The 26933-nt window shown below is 37.5% G+C and overlaps 1 protein-coding gene across 1 annotated transcript in view; it reads right to left on the minus strand.

The window, feature by feature from the left end:
- LOC134798128 (hemicentin-1-like) overlaps positions 1-26933 on the minus strand; it is a 512059-nt gene that overhangs the window by 41187 nt on the left and 443939 nt on the right. The window contains exons 3-6 of the mRNA XM_063770470.1: positions 22647-22740; positions 19982-20133; positions 13784-13864; positions 3632-3715 (exon numbers count right to left, since the gene is read on the minus strand). Of these exons, the coding sequence (XP_063626540.1) occupies positions 3632-3715; positions 13784-13864; positions 19982-20133; positions 22647-22740 (411 nt within the window). The remainder of the gene's footprint in view (positions 1-3631; positions 3716-13783; positions 13865-19981; positions 20134-22646; positions 22741-26933) is intronic.

The raw sequence follows: 26933 nt of genomic DNA on the forward strand, positions 1-26933 counted from the left end.
TACTTATCTAATTGTATTGTGATATATTTGTAGATACTATTATTATTGGTATAGGTACTTTGTACTTACTTCGTACCTACTACCTAGACAAAATACCTGATTAATATAATAATTGTATGTACCTACTTACTATTGGAAGAATAGTGTTCCTACAAGTTAACTTTAAAAGATAAGTTAAAAGAACAAAGTGAGGGAATGTCATTATAAACGTAATATTTTGATAGAAATTTGATATTAATTACGGTACTACACTTTGTCATTGTGTATGGCATGCAGTAGCCAATCGGCCCTCCTAAGCTAAAAGGACGCATTTACAAAGAAACATTAATGCAAATACCGCTTTTTAGCTTAGGAGGGCAGTAATATGGTCGGCTCTTTATCATTTGTCGCCATGCCTGTCACGTTCTAACAAATTAGTAAGTGCTAAAGTGACGCATGGCATGACAGGTGATAAAAATGCGACCATGATACCGCTGCAGAGTAGCTTAGCCCGACTTGACAACTTATAATTCATCGAAAAAACTAATAACAAAATAGTTTAACACTAAAATCTGTCATAATTATTATCTAATTTCTCTGTATCTATTAATTTTTCGCACAGCGGTGCCAAAATTAAACACCATATTTACGATCAAAGACATCTAAAAATGTAATCGCCACTAAAAATATCCATCCCCACACGTGCCTCGAAAGCGGAAGGACCCATCTTGCATAAGGAATAATTCGGCTGGAGGGACCATGAATATTTTAATCTGTACTGCGGCTTGAATACGTTACGTAATGCTCCACGGTTCTCCTAAAATGTATGATCGAGATAAAGGTAACGGGGTGAAAGAAAAATGTGATGAATATGCTTATACGGTCGAATATGCAAAACGTTAGAAAAGCATTGAAGTTTAATTTTCAAATGAATATTTCATTAAAAAGTTATTTGGATGCGACCGTTTCGCTTAAAAAGAAATAAAACTAGTGGGTAAGAATAAAGAAAATTACTTTAAAAGTATCTAAAGCACAATGCCACGTTGTTTTTTTAATAAATTCGTTTCAGCAAATGGCCACATAATTGGTCATCATTAAAAAAATACCCGAAATTTGACACATGTCAGGCTAAAATAGAAAAAAAAATCTAATTAGTACCCTTTATTACACGATTAAGGTCCAGTTGCACTAACCACAGTTAAAACAGACTGATTAACGTCATGCAGCAGAGATCTATGAAACTTCCAATACAAAAATTTAGCGATCGCTTTAACGGTGACACTGGTGACAGACGGTTTGGTGTGACCGACCATTAACAGTGACTACTTAAATATGAAACCGTCAATTTAAAATTGTCGTTAAGTTTTTCCGTGCATTTTTATAAGGTTCATTTTAAGATTGCTTGCTCAAAGTCACCTATATTGACAAAGTTCTTATAAAACTTGTTAAAAACTATATCGAACGGGATAAGGACGAGGACGGGACTAGTAATAACTTTAGCTCAGATACAGCTAAAAGCATCTGCCTAATAAAATAACAAAGGATACCGCCATTTCGTTCTTTACATTGTGAAATGCTTTCCATTCGTTTTATTCCATGGAACATGGATAGAAAGCTTTATTTCATTAGTCATTTCTTTACGTTACTGTCATTGTAGGTACATAGTAAAAATAGGAATGACCCGTGTTCATTATTTAGAGTTGATTTAATAATTGCTTATTTCGAAATCTGTCATTGAAGATGCTACTAAAATCCTATCTCGTGTTTTTTTAAACATAATAGACCTACGGCCATGATTTTTTTTCCTTAGGACTTACTTGCAATCGGAGACTTTACATGTGTGAAGATTAATAACCCCTAGCGAAAATCATTTCGATTGCAATATTTACGAAAAGACACATATTTTAACAAACTGCAGTAATTTTTAAAATTATTTGTTCATTATAGTATGAAAATCAGCGGGATTGCCTCTAACTTTTTAATTTTATACTTTTTCGTTCTAAAAGCCGCAACAGACTACCGGACCGCACCGCGACCTTGGTGCACCGCACCGCGTAATAGCATAATAAAAGTATTTTCAATATAAGTAATTTAATATTTTAAGTAATTTAATTAATAATATAAGAAATTTTTATCTTGTATTTTATTTTATTTTCATGAATATAGGCCTAAATAACTTTAAAAACCAATTTAATATCGTACAAACGTTTAACTGTGGCTGTATAAGATTCTGCCTTTGCTCATTTACGCAAGTGTAAGGTTTAGGAAGGACGATTAAGACGATTCGAACGACACGTCGTTTGTCAAATTTCAATGAGTACTTTAGAAGTTATGAGGGAACAGATGAACATACATACATACATACATACCCACAAACATACCGGTCAAAATCATAACCCTCCTTTTGCGTTGCCGTAGTCGGGTAAAAAAAGGATCAACGTGGGATTAGTAAAATTAAACAATTAGGTACCAATTGTTCCAGGCGAGGAAATAAAGACACTATTTTTGCATTTTATTTCCAATCAGTTGTTCGTGGGACGGGACGCAGAGGAGTACACCACTTTTCTGCGATAGAGCATAAACGTATCACTTTCTGCGCACCTTTTAGAACAACAACGACCCACTTTCAGAGCATGAGATATGAAAAATAAATATTACAGCTTACAGCTCCAAACAAAAACAACTCTTCTGATATTTCTATACGCATAAAACCCACACACGGTGCCATTACGCCCTCGTACCGTATTACTTCATTTCCTTTTCACCTCGATTATTACATGCGAGATAAAAAGAGGCAAGCGGCGAGAAAAATGTCTTTCAAAAGTGTAATAAGCGCCATGTCACGTTGTATGGAAGGCTGGCAACATTTCTATAGATCGTGACCTGACGTTGTACAGTCAGCAGCAGAAGTTGCTAAGCGGGCCAGGTGTTCAAAATGATCTTGACGCGACTTTATTGTTAAGAGAACAATAAGGGCTGATTTAGACGATGCGAGAACTCGCATGCGAGTTTCATACCATTGTGGGGTTTGATTGGTCGATTTAATTGGACGTAATCAACAGTCCGCAATGTAACTAAACTCGCACGCGAGTTCGCGCGCCGTCTAAATCAGCCTAAAGAGCGTGTCGAGGTAATTTTGAACACCTCGTCCGTTTGGCGACCTCTGCTGCTGACTGTACGCAGGATATCAAACAGAGACTGAGGACTAAGATATAAAGATTGCATTACTGTTGGCTTCCCTTCAGCACACTTAAATCGTGTTTAAAAAAGCGTAAAGCGTTATTTTAGATAGGAGGCCCTGAAAGATAATAGTCATTTCCGATACAAGTGCGTAAAATAGGAAATTCGCACGTGTATCGTACAACGTTTTACAGTACATATGGCCCTTTAAATTTTGGACGTAGTTACCATGGTATAATAATATACTCCGCCTGGTACTCTCTTCCGACCACGTGACTGACACAAACCTACGTCATCATGCGACAGCGCTACATGATAATATGCGATAGCGCTATATAAAGTGGCAATGTTATTGTGACGTGGGCTTGTGTCACTCTGGGAAGAGAAGATGGTAGTTACGTAATGGGCGTATTATAGCACAGGATGTCGTAATGGAGCACCAGAGCTACTGTAAAATTAATTATGCGCCTACCTGACATTCATAGGTGCCGTTGTCTCTTTTCTGCACGAACTTGATTTGTAGCGTCCAGTCCTCGCCGTCATAGCCGTGTAGGACCTGAAAAAGAAAATAAATTAAAACAACTTTGCTTCTTTCTTTGCTTTGCGCTTTGCTTCTTCTTATTTATACACACTGCCAAGGAATGGAATTCCTTGCCGGCGTCTATATTTCCGTGCTCTTATAACTCGGCAACTAATCCAGAGTGAACAGGCACCTTCTGGGCGAGCTCGCTCCATCGTAGGCCACATCTAGGCCTCGGCTAGTCTGTGGCCATGAGTAATAATAAAAAAAAAAACTTTAAAGATATCACAATAATAGGGGATTACTGCAATGTTCTGCCGCCAGAGTGCAGCACTACCGACTCAGTAAATTCATAGACTAACTTATACATACTGTGCCTTAAACTGTTTTTTGACAAGTTTTCATAGACAATAAAATATGACATTGATGCATCAAGGCGGTTTGTTAACAAGGGCCTACCGGTAAACGCGAAAATCGAAATTGAGTTATCTGCCTCTTTATCGCTCGAATATGCAAGAGTGATAGAGAGATTAGATAACGAAATTTCGATTTTCTTTTTTCGCGGTAGGCCATGTGATTGACGTGACGTGTGATGTGTCAATGTGGTTTGTTTACTGTATGTGCCACAAAGGTGCTACCTACGCAGAGCTTTGCCTAATATTCCCTATTGGGTTCGAACAAATAGATAAAACTAAAATGTCGAAATGTTAGAGTTAAACCAAGAAAAGTCTGCTGAGAGTTTGACAGCACACGTAGTGCAGGTGTTATTTTAAACGTCAAACTTCTATGAAATTATGACGTATTAAATAACACATGCACTGCGTGTGCTGTCAAAATCTCTGCAGACTTTTTTTGGTCTGACTCTCACATTAGAAGTGTAAGAACCTAAATCTCAACAAGGAAAGGCCTGTTTTCGAGGTTCGAGGTAAAAGTAATGCAGCTGCAATTGACATTCAAACGTCACCTTATGTAACCATACATTTTATGGCTAGTAAAATATAATTTTCACCACACCAACTGGTAAACGCTCTCTTGATTGTTCAAAAACTGATAGCAATTTTATTCACATGTGAGGCAAAGTAAACAAATGCAAATTTTGAGTTGTTTTCTTATGCTTGCTGGTAGAATTGACTTTAAAATGATGATTTTGAAGGATAAATATTTAATAACATTCATTTGGATTTGATTTCGTTAGATTTTGTTTGATTTCTTACAGTTAATATTTTCTTCAGGTTGGTGTGGTGAAAAATTTTGTGTTTCACTCGGGGGGAAATTTTGTTTAACCTTCGTGCTTTAAAATCCTCGCAACGCTCAAGATTTCGCTTCTCGTTCAATTTTGGAATCTTTCGTTTGCTCGGGTATCAATATTAGCACAGGCGGTTAAACAACAACTTTGCCCCCTTTTAAAACAAATAACTATTAGTCATCACTACACCTTATAAAACAAAGTTGCCGCGTGTCTATTTGTGTGTAGGTATGTATGTTCGCGATAAACTCAAAAACTCCTGAAGGGATTTTCATGCGGTTTTTACCTTTCCATAGAGTGATTCTTGGGAAAGGTCTACATGTATAATTAGTTAACCCGTGCGAAGCTGGGCGGGTCGCTAGTTATTTAATATTACACACATACAACAAAGACTGGAAACGAGAGACCTGTTCGCGTCAAAGTAAGCACATTTTACGAGTACTTGATGTAAGACTATATATCTCTGCTATAATGTACGAAACTGCAGACATCTGCTTTTGCATATCAAGCCGAGAGCAAAGAAATTGAATATGTCTACACTTGTCTTATAATACGGAGTTTCACAGTGTTATTAATGTTATTATGTTTTTAGAGCACCGCACAAAACTGTTCGCGGTGTCCTCATGGGATCACTTCGGTCTTGCAAATCGGTTAAGTGCGTTTTTCTCAAAGACCGTTTGATGTAGGTACCTAAAATTTGGAATAGTTACGGCAAGTATCATCACTAACACTGTGAATATTTAAGTAGAAACTGCTTATTTTCCTTTACTTTTTATGTTGGTATTAAATGTATGTAGGTATAATATATAAACAAGAAACATTTATTATAGTCAATTTAACAATATATAAGTATAATAATGATACATAGGCAAACATACATTCAAAAATGTTGGGTAGAAAAGGTTGGAATAAACAATATATTGTCAATATCAAATATGCAATGAAAATGTGATTGCGTAAATTTCATTATTCGCGTTTTTTACAGCAAAGAGAATTTAAAAATAGAGGCGGATTGTCAAAGTAAATTATGTAGCCATAGTAAATTTACTGCCATCTTTCTAGAGAATTAAAACTGTTAGAACGCCATTTTGACTTTGATGCTTATTCTTTCACTGATAAGTGATATGTGTTAATTTGTTATTGAAATTAACGCCATCTACTCGACAGTAGGCCATAGGTATGGTGCAATCTTTTCGAGCGATGGCGCCATAACCTTTGGCCTACTGTCGAGTAGATGGTGTCAATTTCAATTTTTATCAAGAAATTCCGAATACTTTAGAATCATCACCGTCGTCCTTAGAACACAAGAACATTTAATAACCGGAGTCGCCTTTCACAATTGTGCAAACTTTTAGTATGGACTGACATTTATCTGACATGGCTATTTTGTACAGTCAGCTGCAGAGGTACCCCCTGCATAGAAGTTTGTATGCAAAGGTGCTAAGCGAATAGTATTGCTGACTGTACGTTACGTACAAATCATACATAGTCATACATTTGACGTGCCCTTCCGCCGCAAAAATCGGCAGACTGTTTTGTACAGAAAATGACAGCCAAGTCATCTCCAGTTACTAAATGCTCTAAGCCGTCATCTTACAATGGTCGGCTGGTCGTTAAGAGCAAAGCTAAGGAAATCGACCAACAGCTGGAAAGACATTATGTTGAGCCACTGAACTGATTTGCGCTTCCAACAGCTGATAAGGACAGCCAAGTAACTTATAATATCCCTTTTAGGAGCATTCCACGAAATTATCTACCGTTGTCCTTGTCCCGTACCTACAAACGCGAATTTACGTTTAGTAGTAATATTTATATTGATTGATTAATAACAATGGATTTCGCTGACAATCAACAATACGTATCATGCATATGATACGTATTGAAACATATTTATGTTTCCAAAGTTCCAAAGGATTTCACTTAGTACTGCAAGGCATAAGTTTTACATTAATTTCCGAATATGCGGAAAAGGTTGAAGGAGTGCGTACACAGCGAAAGCCGACAGGAAAATGAGGACTACGGTACGGTCATGCGTCACTTTCGCACTTACATACTTGTTAGAACGTGACAGGCATGGTGTCATGTAATAAAAACGTGACTATGCTACGGCCGCAGAAGCGTTCGTCTACTATCGTCGGCCTTAGTTTGGTGTGTCTGTCCCATTAGGCTGTGGCTAAGTGGGGCAACGAAAAGAATATTAGCGAGCCGCCAGCGCAACCTAATTGCTTAATTAGTTTTGCTCTCCACTATTTTCTAGCCCCTGGTTTTAGAGCGGTTTAAATGACATTAAAAGGAAAGTGGACGACCGCTTATTCGTACAAACGCAGTCCCCATTTTTGGGGACAGAAGGAAAATAAAGTGGGGAGAAGGAGTAAAATGGGGACTACGTTTGTACGGAGAAGCAGTCGTCGACTTTCCTCCTGTTTTAGTGAAAGTGAAAATCCACTGTAGCTATATCCTACCCTTCTGGGCCCGCTATTTGCTGAGTGTGTAAATATTAAGAGTAGAGTAGAGAGTGGAGTACTTCGGACACATAGCCAGGAAAAGCAGCGATAATCTCGAAAAATTAGTGGTCACTGGCAAAGTGGAAGGAAACAGACCTAGGGGCAGAAGCCCGATACGTTGGACTGACCAGGTTCGCACCACCCTCGACACCACCGTACACGACGCTCTTCACGAGGCAGCAGATAGAAGTGTGTGGCGCCGAGTGGTCCACACAAAACTATGTCGACGAGATGGTCACGACCCTCAGCATTGAGGAAACCGACGCGAGGAGGGGAGGGGTAAATATTAAGAAGTCAGCCCAGGAAGATGTATTTTTTGAAGGCTATGTTGCATGGCGTATGAAAGAAATTAACACAATTAGGTAAGTAGTACAAACAAAAAAAAGGAAAAAAAAGAAAGAAAAAGATATGATTAGGACTCAAAGTATCCGAAAATTATGTCGAGAATAGAGCGAAGTGGAAGCGAAGCTGACCCCATCACCATATGGGATACAGGGATATATAGCTCGGAAGAGAGAGAGAGGTACGTACAAACATAAAGTTTATTTCAGGTTAAAATATATATAATGTAACAGGTCAAACAACATAAACAACCTTTAAAATTTCCAAAACAACCCTAAATCAATAAACAAGTGTTGTTATTATGCGCAGTAGCTCTCAATATTATTCGACCTTTCCCCAAATTTAACCTTGCGTAGGCCCAACAGTTTCAAAGTGGCTCAGACTTGAGGCATATGCAATATAACGGATCACCCAAGAAGCCTTTTTATTCAAAAAACATTCGGCTCGATTCGGGAAATGAATTAGAGATTAACTAGATACGATATAGTAAAGATATGTGACGTTCCACGGCAAAACGTACCTTATGGCGGCTGGCGCCGCGATTCGGGAATTGGATTAGGGATTAACTAGATACGATATAGTAAAGATATGTGACGTTCTACGGAAAATGGTACCTTTTGGCGGCTGGTGCTTTGTCACATAGCGCCGAAATAATATTGGAGCGGCGTTAATAATAGCGTAAGCGCCACCTTTATCCGTCATCTCATATCACACGTTCACACCATTATGAAATGACCCTGGAGCCCGATTCTGGCGTAACATTTTGTTATGGTTTTGATATTCTTTGATTCGATCTTGAAGATCACTCATGCTGATTGGTGCATGCGAAATAAAAAGAAAGTCGTGCGTGAGTCCACGCCAATCACCAAGCCGATTATTAAGGTTAAAACCTGTTCAAAAACTGTAACAAGTTGTAATCACACATGGTGTAATAATATACTCCGCCTGGTCTCTTCCGAGACTAGCGAACCACGTGACTGACACAAGCCTACGTCATCATAGTCTGTGAACAGCATGATGACGTAGGCTTGTGTCAGTCACGTGGTTCGCGAGTCTCGGAAGAGAGTACCAGGCGGAGTATATTATTATACCATGGTAATCACATATTTACTTAAAGTTTTACGTATTAAGGTGACGTTTGGATTCAGACAGCATTACTGTTTTAGTATTGTAGTGCGCCATTACTGCCGACTGCATTGCTGCAGCAAATGTCAAAATTCCGGGCAGCAATATCGATTATGCACATCGACAAATATAAAACATTGGTATATTTTGTAAGTTTTGTAACTCGGCAAAAAATGACATTATTTTTTATGGATTACTTAAATCATTATAAGATGAAGAGGAGGACTGTTGTATGTCAGAGGTCTGAGTTATACCAGTTTTTAGCAAGACTTGTGAATAACCAAGGATCGAAACTATAACTCCGTTTAAGTGGGATCAAAGTTTTACTAAACAGCGTTCTGGCCATAACGTTTTATTTTCAACAGAACGTATAAGGATGTATTTTTGGTTTGATATATGACGTTTTGACCAACGAGGAAAATGAGGGTCAAGATCGGTAGGGATATGTTTGTGAAACAGTTCATAATAATGTGCTTTAGAGGGTGTATTTTTTTAAAATATATTGACTAGGCATAACATAAGAGCATTAAGTTAATAAAAGTGGTGAGTTTAACATTATTATTCCTGAAACATGTTAATTTTTCCAACTAACACACAGTCAATATCAAAATGATGGAGGACAAATAATTATCATTAGCTTATTAGATTTCAGAGATGTTTGTAAATAACACTTGGTAGTAGGCAATGTTACCTTTTTTAAACTGAAATAAATGTCATATACTAAGAAAAAAAAAGTTTTCCGAAAATAATTTAATTTGAACTGAAATAAATGTGACTGAAGAAAAAGTGACCAAGGCCTCCAGTGCCCCAGGCTGGAATCGAACCAGCGTCCTCTGCTATCGCGGCAGGTGCCTGAACCAACGAACAACGGACTTAAAATATTTTCTGAAAAATAATTTAATTTGTTCAAATACTTCATAGTAATTTAATTTGTTCTAATACTTCTAATAGTGTTACCTTTTTTTGCCAAAATTTAGCACAATACCTACATTTATCACGGGTACTTAGACAACGATAAAATATTTTAGGTATATTTAATTACACAAACGGGTCTACCGCGATATAATTTCATTGTTTTTACCTTTAATTCCGACGTTCCCGTTTGTGTAATTAAATATGTGTACAAAACGCGAGAGTTTAAAGTGTAATATTTTAGGTAGTCATTTCTAAACTTCAATGAGGTACATCCCAAGAGAACTAGAACTTGACACTCATACGACATATTCTACACAACTACAACAACAACGACGCATATGCTCTCATTTCACATTCATGTTTTTGATGGGATTTAAACTACTCCCATTACTGCCCTTCTTATCACGACCTTACTGTTCGACAAACAAATGACCCTTGGTTGCAATTAACGAACCAACTATGTACCATCATCATGATATTTAATTGATCACTCTTCAACCTTATTGCAACGAAATAAAGTCTACCAATGATCACTTAAGAGAGCTGTTAGTACTAGCTACAGCACAATGGGTTATGCTAATAGTCCAAATTTCCAATGCGATCCTTCATTAAGGCCTGTAAGCACGGGTAAAGGTGAGTCCCCACCGTGGTAAAGGTGCGGCCGCACTGACAGCGTCGTTATCTAGTTTGGCTAATTTATATGCGGATTAAAGTTGAACGGTAAAGTTCACTGTGAAAGCGATGTGTGGATTTGAATATTGTAATTTGGTTTTTGCTGAGTTTGTGTGCTCGTTACGTGTATGTCGTTAAAATACGTGCTTTTTGACTTGTGGTTGTTACACTTCTTCATTTTTGGACGCATTAATGATTTAAATCTGACCTCGAAGGAACTACATACATATTACATAGTATACATGTTTATATGCAGGGATGCTAAGCTAATAGTTTTGCTGATTGTACACACTCATTGTATAGACACTTTGTCGTACCAGATATTTGCTATAAAATAAAAATAGAAATACCCTTACTTTATTATATTATGATTATGATCTTAATCATATAACTCAGGATTTGTTAAATTCAACAGTAAATAGACGGTGTTTTTACATGTTTAGTAAAATTTCGTAACTTGTAATTGTTATCAATAATTATTGTTAAACATACTATAAAACCACTGAGATAAGAAAAAGGGAGTAAAAACAAGTATGTAAGTAATTGTAATAGTAAAAAAAAGCATTATTACGAATAGGTATATACTTGTTTTAAAAATAATCAGCTTGTAACATTTACCAGCATGCATGCAAATAAATGTTACCTACTAGCCGATTAGGTCCATGATTAGGTACTATTAGTATCGGAATACGCAGTAATTTCAATACCAATAGTAATCATGAACATCGCATCGCAAAAGGACGTAACGTGATCGCTATTGCTTATGACTTACGCCCTTTAAAAACTGCTACCGCTATGCTGATATTTCCCGCTCAGTTCGATTGAGCTTTGAGCTCGCGGTAAAATTCCGCAAAGATCGCCTCATTACCCCGCGGTTCTAATTCAGCGCCGGCGTTAATTTCGCGGCTGACCAGCCCCCCATTACTGCTGCGTTTAGTTTACGCTCAAGCGTTCAGGGAGAGCGTTAAGTACAGTTGGAGTGCGTTTGGTTCCGCTGAGAGATTATTTTTTGTTTGCTCGGACGGATGAGTGTTGATATTACGGATAGGCCGTATGCGTCTATACGCTTGGAATAAATACTTGGATTGGGTGCGGACGAAAAAATGCAAAGTGATGCAATAGTTTATCACGCGATTGTAGATTTTTCTGTAACTTATCGAAAGCATTCGACTGTGTCCATTATGATACCCTGATCAGAAAGCCAAGCACTATGGACCAAGAAGAATGGAACTAAAACATGTACAATTGTACTTTGGCGTCTAAATTAACAAAGAGAACATAAATGATACATAATCGTGAGACAACAAGAAAAAAAATATGCATCCCACAAGGTTCAATTCGGGGCCCTTTTCAGTTTCTTGTTTGACGATGACGATTAACTGACTTCCATTTATGACTGAATCCCATTCATAAAGTGGACATACAATTTTGTAGCTGTGTAACGCAATAAAAATTACCTTGTACTATTTCAAACAGTCTTTTCGCTTCCGTTTGTAAAAGTACCGTAGATTCCAATTTCGAAAAGTAACGCTTGTAGAAATTGGGCCAAATAAACTGTTTAACATTCTATAAATAATGTATTTGTGTACCTGTATTATATGTTATACTTAGTTGTTTCATTTAAGAGCTTTATGCACCCTAAATATGAATATTTCACAACGCTAATCACCCAAAGAGCTTAAGTGATGTGCATTTCAACGTTTTCGGAATAGAGGCCTGGAGGTCGATTCTGTTTTGACAATTTGATAAGGTTTTGATCTTATGTTGATACGATCTTTGGTGTCAAAATAAGATCAAAAACTTAGTGCAAGCGAGATGCATTATGAGACGAATCCTGATTCCTTTCGCGAGGACCAATCAGCGTTAACGGCTCACGCTGTTTGGACAGCGGACGCTGAGTCAAGGTCGTATCAAAATAAGATGAAACCCGTATCAAATTGTTAAAACGGAATTGGCCTCTTGGGACGAATGGTATTAAGAGGGCGGCCTTTTAATAGCGGACGGCACAAGAGGGCTAATGATGCAACACACGGAATCCGCTTTAGATGGTATCGCTGTAATTTTGCATCGCTAACGTCCTAGTTTCAAATTGAATTAGAACTCGGCGATCAGTTGCAGTTATAGTAAAATTCTACTAATGCTATCTAATTGTTATAAAAGTTTAAGTTTGTTTACATATATCTTGCCGAATTTGAATTTAAATACAATTGGCGGTATTCATAAACGCGTTACTGGCCTGGATTAGCTATAAATCGTTATGTCTTTAACTGTCATTTTGACCTATGTATTTGTAAGAAAGGGATAAAACATAATTTAACTTAATTAGGCCCGAAAAGTTTTATGAATAAGAGGGTTAGTCTTTGATTTAGTAGGCCCTAGTTAAGTTTTTATTTATGAGTGTCTCTTTGATATTTACGTGAATACTAAAAATTCCTACTAGGAAAGATGAAATGTATTAAATTACTCGTAGTTAAATAATGAAACGGAGACACTATACCGTAGTGCTTTGGGTTATTCTAATCGCTTACCAAACCCGGGAGAGTCTAATGTTTGACCTTAAGCGCTACAGGTTTGGTTCTGCCGTTTCCTTTTTACAGGATGGATTTTATTGCGAGCCGTAACGTTTTGTTATCTGCCTCTATATAGCTCTTGCATTTTCCAGCTTCTGAGTGTCGGATCTCGTGGTAGGGCTTCTATGTATGTCTGGTAACCTCTGCTTTAGTCTTTACTTTTTACCCACATAGGTACTCCACTTTATAAAGCATTTACAAAGCTTTAAGTTAAACCTTATAATTTTCGAAGACACTCCGAGCCTTACAATATCTTGAGGTCGCGTTTCGTTGGCTAGCAAAAGGACTCCTCGCCCGCTCGCTATAGGAATGCACTCTTGAGTTGCACTTAGACCTATGAATAAACATCAAGCGCTGCAATTTACTTTGCTGCAGTATCTGTGATAAAGAGTAGGAATTGCGTTTGTTCTTGTTGTGTAATTGCTAGTTTGTAAGGTGTCTGGTGTTTCTCAAAGTGCACCGAGTTTGCTGCTAGCTTGGAATAAATACTTATTTCAAGGGCGCAAGCGTGCCAAATACCTTACTTGAAAACATAAAAGTTACATTGTCATGACACCGAGAACTACTTACAAGACACTTTATGTTCACTAAAATCTTAAATAATAAAGTTATCTTTTCAAGCTGTAGTTAAAGGAGACGGAGAGGAGAATGAGAGGAAATTCTCACAGGTATTTTTGGATCGAGTTTAAAGTTTAGTACCTACTTAATGCAAAATTATAAAAAAACTTACTTGGAACCTCTCGTCGTTGGTGTACGTGAACTTCCCCGAGCTCAGAATGTGCCAGTCCCTTTTTCTGATCCAGGACACTTGCTGTAAACAAACACAACAATAAGTTTAGAATGAGGCACAAAGTTGACAATACGACACTGGTAGGGTCGCTTGAGATAAATTGTGAGTTCATATCACGGCACAGCCACGACATTGCGCGACTTGCGAGTCAGTCTCGCCAGTCGCGCAATGTCGTGGTCCAGCTGTCAAGGTGGTTTCGCCCGCACGGGAGTCGTGTATCCCAGCTCTAATTTAGGTGTTAAATTCACGTTCAAAGATCATGTTTAAAGAAAAGTTAAGACATTTAAATAAACGAACTGTCTTTTCCCTTATAACTAGAATCTATCTTAAAGAGACAAACTTTTATGTATCGATTAAATAAAAATAAAGCTAAAGTGTCATTCTATGGAACTTGCTAACTATGTAAACAAAAGTCACTAGTAAATTCATCATTCTTTAACAATTTCCATATGGCCAAATATGGCGGTTTGCTTACATAGTTAGCAAGTTCCATAGAATTACACTTTACTCTTATGATCGTTATAAATCTATCAAAGAAACCAGGTTTTTTCTTTAAAAATCACCTTGTTACAGTCAAGTGTAAAAATATGGGTGCACAAATCATCTCAAAAAAATTGTCCCATAGCCTCTTATGTCAGCGAATTAAGAACTATGAGAGATATTATTTTTGAGTAAGTTGTCTACACCCATATTTTGACACTTGACTGTACCTGCATTTATACGTTTTACAATAAATTATTCTAAAACCAATTACAACATAGTTACCAAGCCATGAATTCATCAAACCATTTACAATATTTAATAACAAAAGTTCCGCTGTATTTCGCCTTTGTTAGGTTTTGGTGTGGTTACGCCGGGAAAGTTTCAAATTCAGAACGTTGTTCTACATAAGTACTAACCAATCAGAACCCCGATCATAGGCGACCATTGTAATACTGGCCTATGTATATTATGCTGAATAAATTATAGGTATATACTCGTATAGGCACATATTGATGGAAAGATTGTCTAAGATCGTTAGAGCTCTTGATGACAACGACGAGTCAAAATCCGCCAATGTGTCTTTTTGCGAGATGCATAAAACAATAACAAATGCTATCAGCTGCATACCTACATACAAAATTTGTCGTATTTTCTATAAGCACGACAATCATATTGATATATGTATTGTGTCTTAGAAATTTTGTTTTACGTTAAACTATAAAGGATGACTCACGCTAGACCGGGCCAGGCCCGGGCCGAGATCGAAGACGAATTTCCACAGAAAACGAAATGCCGGAAGCTCCGGGCCGTTCTAGCGTGAGTCATCCTTAAAAAAGCGAAAATGGGGACTCGGGGTAAAAAATTCCACTTTAATTTTTTTAAAGTATTTTTGCATGCCAATTCACGTTTGTTGATAAATATTTATTTGAGTATCCATTTACCTACTCATGAGAACAGTGCGGTCATTGTAGTCTCTTTTGTGTCTGATGTGTGTAAAAAGGTATTTCTTCAATTCTCACATTTGATCAAAATGAAATTCTTTTGCGTTCTATTTCTTCTTACTACGAATTTAGTCTCCAAATTTCAGAGATCAAGTTACCCAAGGGACGAATCAACTTCAAAGTGAGGTGAATAGCCCGACAGGCCTCGATTAAGTTCGCAAGTAGGGCGCGCTGTGGTCAAGCGGACTGTGAACACGTTATCAGATCAGCTTGTTACGTTACGTCGGCTTCAAGCAACTTTAATGTGCTTTTACGAGGAACTTTTAATACTTCCATGATAGGGTATCTTCACTGTAAGCCGTTTATAATGCTGAGGCATGTCTTTATTGCTTGGCAGCATTTTAAATGTCATTTTTAAGTCGTACACTCGTAGTTAGATTACGCTTAATTAGGTTTTCATTTGTTTTTCTTTCGGGATTTAAGATCGACTTTAACAACCGCCTACCTACTTACCTACTTCTAAACTCTTTTTATCTCTTTTCTCGTGATTTATTTTATGACTTCTACTTTCAAAAGCAGCATAGATGGTGGGGCGTGGTGCCTCCTGGCTGTCACTACGATGACTACGTTAGACTATGTCGTTAAGACGAAACGGGAGCTGAGCTAAAAGTCAATTTTGAGATTTCAAGCTGAATATACCCGTCGCTCTGACGGGGCGTGAGAGACTGTATTTGTGTGTGTAATGCACGCACACAGATGCGTACGCTTGCACCCGCGCGCGCCTCATTGCCGACAATTTGCAATGTTATTTTTCGTGCGTTACTGCCACGAGGCGTTCACTTATTACTTACTGTGTTGCGATTGAATTTTTTGACCCGGCTTACGTTTACGGAACTCGATAATCTTTCTACTACTGTGACTTGGCTTTGTTTACTTGACTTTGCTGATCAGCTTATTGTTTTGGACTCCGTGAGTTGTGGTTACCTATTGGACCGCACGCAATTCATCTACCTTTATTCAAGTAATTAAGCGTAATTAGCCGAAACCTTTATAAGAGTGTAATTCATAAGAAGTACATAAGATATAATTTATGTACTGGTTTGCTGTTAGCTTTTAATTGTATCACTTTACATATATGTTACTCAAATAACTAACACGGTTACACTGTAAGAACATTATTTTTCAGGTAGGCCTTATTATACCTACTATAGGCCTTATTACCTCCTAGTACCTTAGTAGTAGTAGTACTACTACGGAAATTGATTCAAAGACTCAAGACTGACTTAAGTGGCAGTAGGGTGTAGGGTTTTTTCTAGGCTTAATGAGTTCGCTGAAGCTTATTTTTTATACTTAGCGCACAGAACCACTAGTTTAACAGTATCAGCTCTAACCACATGTCACCATTTTGTCCTTTACGTAACAAACTCAGGGGCCCAGAATATCCGATGTACCTATCAAATCAAGGTTCTGTACCAAATAAGGCCCGGTTATTATAGTTCGTTATTTTTTAGCATTAGAAAGAAGGTAAACAATCATGACGTGTCTTTTTATTAATAATTATTGAAAAACGCCTTCAAAAATTAGTTTATATTACTTATGAAAGCAAAAGAATATAAAAAAGTATATGATTAATACATACATACATACATACATACATACAATCACGCCTATTTCCCGGAGGGGTAGGCAGAGACCACGGATTTCCACTTGCTACCATCCTGACATACCACTTTCGCTTCCTTCACATTCATAACATTCCTCATACACGCTCGCCGGTTTAGGGTGCTCTTGCTCATTAATATGATTAATATGATTTATAATTCTAACATATTTGCTATGACTTATTTTTCAATGGTAATTTTTAATAAGACATGTCAAAATCTGTTACCTTAATGCAAAAAAAAAACGAACTTTAAGCGTGCTAACTTTCAAAATTTCATTTTTTATAAGATAGTATAAGTAGATGGGCAAAAATTTTGCGTCCATGTCCACCAGTGAGTAAGTGATTGAGATACCTAAACATTTAACTTTATAATGTAAAATGATATAATTTACTAACCTACTCGTTTAATTTCAGGTAGGTTGAATAAGGAACCAAGTAACCATGGGGAGGAGCAGTATTTACTAACATTTTCTTTTTGGGTCTTCAGAGTGTATCGTTTCCTTTTTTTTGCACATATTACACTTAAATATATATTCTCTGTGTAAACCCTTACGTCTTTCAATGACAAAGGCAAGATCAGCAAATGTACAATTTGTATGATCGTGCCTGATATTTGAAATCACAGAAAATAAATATTTTAAATCCACTATTCTGCGACCTTCTAAAATTTTGTTTTATCATGATTCATGATCAAAAAGCTCGGATTCAATAGTCATATCAAACGTCGATTATGCAGTTGATGATGAGCTTGCATTTTCTACCATTGGTGCTGCAAATGCATCAACCGGTGGCGATAAACTTTGCCCTCTTGTAAAACAAATTACTATTGTGATTGTGTCCAGCAAAAGGCCAAAATTCGGTTTACTTTCCTGTTTAAAATATTACTAATTTATTCATATTTCAGATTAGGTACATAGGTAACTGTCTGAATGTTACAATGCCAGCTGGCAAATTCTATCACATTTGTTTGTTTGGTAGTCATGGTAACATTCACTTACTTACATTGATATCCTTATTAAGATCTGTATCTTATTATCCAGACCTTAAAATATTGCCACCGTTGCCCTTTAAAAAAATACTGTTTAAATAATTGGCTACTCAAACAATGCTTCTATAGTATAAATAATGACTACACAAAAATGGGTAGTATTGTATATAATGCACGAAATAAGGCCCGATTCTTAAGCGGGTTTAAATTTTGAGGCCATGTCTGCTAATACTATAGACAAAATATCAAGTTTAATAAACACAAAAAAAAACATTGATGGGCCTTATTTTATAATTTAGGCCTTACTTTGTAATTTAAAATAGAGTTAGGCCAAGAAAAATCTATAGAGATTTTGATAGAACACGCAGTGCAAGTATTATTTCAAACGTCGCTTCTATGAAATTATGACATATAAATAACACTTGCACTGCGTGTGCTATCAAAATTGCTGTAGACTTTTCTTGGTCTGACTCTAAAATATTCTTTATTACACCACAAACATAAAAACAAATTTAAAAAAAACCCGGCGAAGTGCATGTCGGACTCGCACACGAAGGGTTCCGTACCATTATTTATAAAAACGGTCACACATCCAAGTACTGACCCCGCCCGACGTTGCTTAACTTCGGTCAAAAATCACGTTTGTTGTATGGGAGGCCCCACTAAAATTTTTATTTTATCCTGTTTTTAGTATTTGTTGTTATAGCGGCAACAGAAATAAATCATCTGTGAAAATTTCAACTGTCTAGCTATCACGGTTCGTGAGATACAGCCTGGTGACAGACGGACGGACGGACAGCGGAATCTTAGTAATAGGGTCCCGTGTTTTACCCTTTGGGTACGGAACCCTAAAACCGATTTACAATGTAGATAAAGGTAGCAACAGGCGGTCTTATCGCTGTTAGTTCTTATTCTTCGTTTGTTTAGCATTAGAGTGAAGGTGACGTGTCTTTTTTAAGCATGCAATCGTATAATTATTTAGCTTTTTTTGTAATAGTTATGTACTTAGTGGTTAATATTAGTATTTACTATTTTTTCTTTCAATAATGCTTAAAAATGAAGTATAGACATGACAACCAAATATTAACGCCATTGTAGGGCAGGATATACAGAACATGAATCATTAGTACTGTCACGCTCCGTGATTGTTGAGCCATTTAGGGTTCTAGCTAAATTGGACATTCCATAGAGCACGAGTAAGTATGGAACAACCAATTCAGCTAGGACCCTAAATTGCTCGACAATTACGAAGCGTGCCTGTAGGTACCTAAAAATTTTGTTAACCCATTTTAACCATGCAATAAAATATTTTTGATTTTGATTTCTAATTTGAAATATTAGAATCAAAAAGTTCATAATAGATTGTATATCATAACTACAAAAATGTGTTCCCTACTCTCAACCCAAAACCCCTTGTATCTTAGGATCTAGATATTTTCACACAAGACGGTTTATCGATAACTTCTTACATCACTAGATTATCGACATTAAATGTCGACTATTTGCCCATCACTTTTCTGGCTGTGTACGTATTTAGAAACTTGACTCCGCCCCTAAAATTAGTGCGATAGGGACAACTGCAGCTGAGGCGAAAAATCTTGCGTAAAAATGACAAAAATCGAGGTTTCGTAGTCCTCTTTTTCCTCCCCCAAAACTTAACCAATCGTAACCAAATTTGGAAATCTAAATGATTATGAAATTATCTGTGTCGGACCGTTTTGCTTTTTTGGCTAATTGATATCAGTTTTGAATACCACGCCTCTCATTGCGGCATAGTCTATTAGGCCATTTTGGCCGTTTTTGAAGGGCTCTAGCGCCTTAAAAAACAAAAATATCAAAAAAAGCAAAACGGTCCGACACAGATATTGACAATATTAATCTGTGTTGAAAAAATCATTGCTCTAGCTTCAAAAACCACGGAGGAAAACGAGGACTACGTTTGTATGGAGGAATGACCACTCCTGTTGGCTCTTAACTGAGTTGTTAGCCATCACTCCTTTAAGTGCTGGTCTAAAATCTTGTTAGGTACGTATAGACTAGATAATAATTATGATTTGACTTACCCCTCTTTCACTAAGGTGCCCCACAAGACAGTGTAGATACGTGGTGCCCCCCAGCTGCGCTGTTATGTTGCTGACAGAATTGTTAGCCGCCACTTCGGTGGAGGGCTGAGCGCCGGCGCGCCAGCCGCGCGCTCGAGATGTGCCGTGATGTCCTGTAGATTTTATCAGATTATAGATTGGGCATTCCATGAGAATATACTTATGTCGACAATATGAACCGTGATTACCTTTTGTATTGTTTTCGAGCTCCCGATATTTCGAGGGTATAAAGGTGACAGTCCATTTCCAACGACAGCAGCACTACCATTCATTTAACTATGGAAATTGACAATAACACCGACGCGTTCGTACTAGTAGTGCAGCTGCAGTCAGAAATGGAATGTTACCCTAAGTCTAGTGAAACTAACAGTGAATCATTCAAAACTGTTATTCCATGAGAATGTCGCTTACGTAACGCTTTTGCCTTGTATGGCAGTTAGGTTAGGTTACCTCAATCAAATCCGTAAAGCTGAAGAATATACTGCCAATTGTATTATTATTATACCGCCTGTTGTTTAACCTCTTCTTCCTGTATTATTTGTATTGTTTTCTGTAATGAGGTGTGCAATAAAGAGTATTTGTATTTGTATTGTATTGTATTATTATTATTTGTAATTCTAATTTTGGATTTCACGGGCCTATAAATCCCGGCCTTTTGATAGGCTTGCGTGAGTTGCGTGGGGATATAGATCCAACACGTAGAGGCCCCTTGGAGAACTTTAATGTCATGTAGAACGCCTGCTGGAACCCATGAACCGGTCGCAGCAGGCATTGGGACTATTGTAGAAAAAGTGAATAGTATACCGGTCTATGGATTGAAGTTTGGGTGGACAATGAGACTGGGCTATTGTAAAGAAGTCCGGACACCTGCCATAACAATGTTAACACACGTATCGAGGCAGGTGGTGACTTATTATTATTATAATTTGTAAAGCAATTTGTTAGCCAAGTTATATTACCTACTACCCCCTACCCTATATCTCTTTCACAGCATTATCAGAACTATTAAAAAATACCGTCACTTAAGCGGGATTCTCGTGGAATAATCAAAGTATTTGCATACAAAAAGTATGATCCGGCCAAGTGGAAAGTGCTGACAAGTAGAGATGCCACGAATATTCGGCAACTATTCGGTATTCGGCCTATTCGGCCACTTTGCCGAATATTCGGTATTCAGCCGAATGTTGCCTACTATTCGGCCGAATACCGAATATCTGTTGCACCACTTGCACCTAGCTAAAAAGAAAAATTACACTAAAAATAACCAAAAACTAGGTATATGGGCCAGTTTATTTAAAGTTGTCCCGTACACTTTTTTTTCAAAATTGGGATTATTTTATGTTATTTCTACTCAGAATCACGAGCTATTTCTATCCTAATAGGAGAAAAAAAGTGTCCCAAGGTTTTTTTCCCATTCCGTTACCATTTTTTCATAGACTTTGTATGGCGGTTTCGGAATGGAACGATCGAGAAATGTATGGAAATCTTGGGACACTTTTTTTCTCCTATTAGGATGAAAAAAGAGCTCATGATTCTGAGTAGAAATAACATTAAAAAATCCCAATTTTGAAAAAAAAGTGTACGGGACAGTTTTAAATAAAATTTAAAACGTATTCTTGGAAAGTAGGGTACGTTTTTGAGCATTTGTTGATTACAATATATTTTTATCATGGGCCTGATTTGATTGATTCTAACTACATTCATTATTTCTGTTCAACATAAAAATATATCATAACAAACGTTGTGCTTTGTTGGCGAACAGTTTTCATAATAATTGTGACTCAAAATGTTCGCATGTCATGCCGAATATTCGGTATTCGGCCGAGAGAAGGGCCGAATATTCGGTATTCGGTATTCGGCCAAATTCACTATTCGGGGCATCTCTACTGACAAGGATAGGGCTGATTTCGACGGCGCGCGAACTCGCATGCTATTTTAGTTACATTGCGGACTGTTGGTTACGTCCAATTCAACCGACCGATCAAAACCCGCAATGTAATGAAACTCGCATGCGAGTTTTCGCACCGTCTAAATGAGCACTAAGAATGGAATTCTTTGATTACACATTTCCCGTTTGATGTTTTGTTTTCTTGGTTAAGGTTGCTATGCAACGTATGATCAGAGAAGTGCTTGAGGTAAAGTGGAAGCGATGAGAAAGATTACAAATTAGTCCACGGAGCTTGTTTCATGTTTGGGCTTATTGTAATTCTTATTTAAGGTCATAAAACAAATTATTATAATAGCTTAAAAAATCATCATAAGTTATCAACAGTTTATTAAATCAATGATTTGTAGTTTTTCCAGATTATACAAAACCCCCATGAATCGATTTTGTTGCTTCGCGAAGATATAACGAAAATAATTCTCCAAATATTGCGCTGTTTCTAATCATGAAAATTATTCTTGTTCGCTTGTCTCCGTATTAAGGATGACTCACGCTAGACCGGGGCGTGCCCGGGCCAAGGCGTCCGACATGTCACTTTCTATGACGGTTGATCGGTGATCACGTGGTGCTTTCCATAGAAAACGAAGCGCCGGAAGCTCCGGCCCGGTCTTGGTTGAGTCATCCTTTCCTTTACCAATGGCTAAAGAGCATTTAATAACTAATACTTATGTAAGTACTTACGTATATCTCCTGTAGGCGATGTGAAAAGAGGCAGCATGAAAAAGACAGCAGCAGCAAGCGGTACGCCCATCCCGCCGGCCACTCGCCATCTCATCTGAGGACAAAGATATAAAAAATTATAAAAATGCATTGTTGCAAGTATTGGACTTCTCATAAAGGAATCTAAATTCCGCGAGAAGTTTTACAAAAAAGTACCGAGAGCATATTATTAGGCCTCATTGACGATGCGAGTACTCGCATGCGAGTTTCATTACATTATTTGATCGGTCGACTGAATTGATGTAACCTCAATGGTCCGCAATGTAACTAAAATCGCATGCGAGTTCGCGCGCCGGCCGTCTAAATGAGCCCTTATAATTACGCGAGCGACATAAAAACATTACGTAAGTAGGTACGCAAGTAAGGGGTCGTCCAGAAATCATGTGATCATTTTTGGCCTACTTTTGACCCTCCCTCCCCCTTGGTGATATTAACGCAACCCCTGCCACAAGATCACGTGATAATTATGATGCGGGTACCCTTAGACGCTAAGGGTATCCGCATAATGCCAGGATCGCACGTACCGAGTAGAGTGGCGAGACAGTAAAGCGTATGAAATTGTTACTCGGCCGAGTAAAACTTCCATACTTCGTTTTACTGTCTCGCCACTCTACTCGGTACGTGTAACCGAGTCCTTTTTGATAAAGTTGGTGCGATAAATGTTATTTATTGGGTAAATACGCATATAAAATAGAGCGGATTAAGTATTTGATCTGATAAAATTTTTGAGTAATATTGTAATAATATCCCGCTTTGAAAAAAAAAAATTACACGTGATATCATCTCTGACCCCCCCTCCCCCATCGTGATCATTCGTGATATTTTTACTAGCCTCTAAGCGATCACATGATTTCTGGACGACCCTTAAGTAACTACGTTTTATTCTATTTTGCAAAACATTATCAAAAGTTGATTATAATAATTCTGCGATAACATTTCCAGGGCGAATAGTTAGTGATAAGAATACCGCAAACAGTTTATTCTCACATTTCTCACCATCACCGGTTACCTACCTACTGATAGTTTCACTACTGAGCGATCTCTCAGTAGAGAACTTTAAGCTTGCTGTAATTCCAAACAGGCGCGCAGGGTCGAACCAGAGAGAGAGAGGGCTGATTTAGACGGCGCACGAACTCGCATGCGATTTTAGTTAAATTGCGGACTGTTGGTTACGTCCAATTCAACCGACCGATCAAAAGCCGCAATGTAAAGAAACTCGCATGTGAGTTCTCGCATCGTCTAAATGAGACCTTAAGATAAATAATTTAACAGTATACTCCAGTCATTTCACGAACTAATTTTTTGTAGACATGCACTTCGATCATAACAATATGAAAAATTAAAATATAAAATGAAAAATGCAACTTCGAGATTTGTCCAATACACTCCATCTTGATGTTGAGTTGATTTATAATTGGTTAAAGTGGTTAAACCGTTCACGTGGACTCGGTAAACGTTAGGAATGATACCTTAAGTCGCAAAGAGCATTGCAACTTCGACTGCGCTCGATTGATCCAAACTCTCCGAACTGTTCAAATGTAATCTCGGAATAATTTACCTACGCTAAGTTCACAGCTTTATATAAAATATACTTAAATAGGTAGCTGACAGAGAAAGAAGGAACGATGCTTTTCTAATTATCGTAAAACCACTCAACTATAGTCCAGCCGGCGTATTATGGATGGATTTATCCATCTTTATCCTCGTGATAAAATAACTGTCATTTTTTAACACCATGGGATAGAAAGTGACGGACACCGTTTTATCATGCTGTCACGTAGACAAGAACGACCATCATATCCGTACAGTATTACAACTATGGTCCACAATATCTTTATATTGTATACAATATCTTTTTATGTAGTTCTTTTTACTTTTACTTAAAACTAGTGACCCGCCCCGACTTCGCACGGGTAGAACCTTAACAAATTATACACCTAAACTATCCTCAAAAATCACTCTATTGATAGGTGAAAACCGCATGAAAATCCGTTCAGTAGTTTTTGTGTTTGTCGCGAACATGCAGGCAGACAGAAGACGCGGCGGGCGACTTTTGTTTTAACTATAAGGTGTATTAAACTATATCTTCTTCAACCTAGCGTTTTCCCGGCCTAGCGCCAGGGTCCGCTTTCCTGCCCAAACTTCTCCACTTTGCCCGGTCTTCGGCATCCTCAGGTGTGAGATTGTTCTCTTCCATGTCCGCTATCATTACGTCCAGCAGCGCTTCTTCTACTCTTTTTTTAAACTACATATATTTATAAAATTTTAAAAGTACAAAATGTCAAACAATATGTACCTATATTTTTATTTAATTTACTTACCTATGTGTTCTCCACGCATTGGAGACACATAGACACTTGCCTTGTGTTCATGTTGAGTGTGGCACAAGTATTCGTAATCAGGTTACAGGCTGCTTGGAATCTTAAGTGGCCCAATTACCATTCTAGATTACAATCAAGTGTTAGGTTTACCATTAGCTATACATAGGTATTATGTATCTGTGTCAGAGGAAGCTTTTACCCCCGGACGGACCAGACGGACAGATATTAAAGTGATCCGTTATGTTTTTGAATCAAGTTTGGTACGAAACACTAAAAAACCGACCAAGCGCGAGTCGGACTCGCGCACGAAGACTTTCGTACCATTACTCAAAAAACGGCAAAAAAATCACGAGTCCCACTTATATACTTATCGAACGAGCCAGCGAAGCGAAGCGAAGCGAAGTTCTTACATTCGACTTAGATCACGCGGCTGGCTAGCGGCACGTCCCGGCATTTCGATGTTTTTAAGCTGAACTGTCAGAAGATAGTTTGATACTCAAGAACTTAAGTTAATTTGTTCTAATTTAAATGAAATTGGGTAAACCTGTATAGTTGAGGGCATTATATTTTAGTCATTAAATTATGAGCAGGCTCGATCAAGGGATTATTGAGGTAGAAGAGCTTTGAAGGCCAAAAAGCTGTTTGTGAGAGGTCTTGCTATTCTGGTCATTTTATTTGCAAAAAACATGGTCGAATTTAGTATCAAATGAAAGTGCTCGGTTTGCACTTTTATAATATCGATTTTAAATTTACCATTTTGAAATAATTAGCAAGATAAAAATAAAATAGTATAAACATAATATAGGTATTTGACATTTGACAGGAAATATTTCGGCTTAGCACAGATACAGTTTATTTTAATCTCTATGATTTCTATGATGACTTAAATCCAGGGGAGGGACAGTCGTATATAAAGCACTTTATTCGAAAAAATAGCGACATCTATATTACTTCACGCTAAACTTTTTTTAAAATATGGCTTCACTTAATGTCGTCAGAACGTCTTAAAAGTCTTGTATCCAGGGCATGGATCAAACAAAAAAACATCTGTTGAACAGATTATTTATGGCCATCGTTGCCATGAAGGCGATTGTCACAAAAAAACAACTTTATCAAATAAAACTCAAAATATTATAACACCCCATTTATAGTCTGTACTACGACATAATTCAGATAAATAAAAATACTTTCAGTTTTACAATGTCAAAAGAAACAAAGTTTTCATACGCCATCACAGTTGCTGAGAACTTTATTACCAAAAAATTTATAAAAATATTTGGCGGGTAGATTCACAACCTGCTGCATGTAATTGTGTTTCGTGGTCAATTGTGTGTTTTTTCAGGGTGTCATTCTGAATCCCTAACAACGTTTGTCCTAAAGTCACTTGCCCTAACTGGTTTGTCCTAATGGGCACATGCCCTAACGATCAATTGTCATAACGATTATTTTCCATAATGTAATGGTTAGCCTAAGACTCATTTGCCCTAAGCATTTGTACCATAACTATCAAGATCCCTAATGTTATTTACCATATTCTTCGAAATCCCTAACAATGTTTGGCATAAAATAACATGTTCTAACTGTTTTGACCTAATGGCTATTACCCTAATGATCAATCGTCATAACAGTTACTTTTCCTATTGATCAATTATCATAACAATTACTTTCCATAATGAATGGTAACGAACTGTTGCCACAAAAGTGGGTTAGGTTAGGTTAGAACCGTGACCCTCGCAAAAACGAACTGCTGCCCCAAAAGTGGGTTAGGTTAGGTTAGAACTGCGACCATTGTAAAAACGAAATGTTGCCACAAAAGTGGGTTAGGTTAGGTTAGAACTGTGATCCTCGCAAAAACGAACTGCTGTCACAAAAGTGGGTTAGGTTAGGTTAGAACTGCGACCATTGTAAAAACGAAACGCAATAGGGA

This window comes from Cydia splendana, chromosome 16 (assembly GCF_910591565.1).
Source record: "Cydia splendana chromosome 16, ilCydSple1.2, whole genome shotgun sequence".
NCBI classification, from domain to species: Eukaryota; Metazoa; Arthropoda; class Insecta; order Lepidoptera; family Tortricidae; genus Cydia; species Cydia splendana.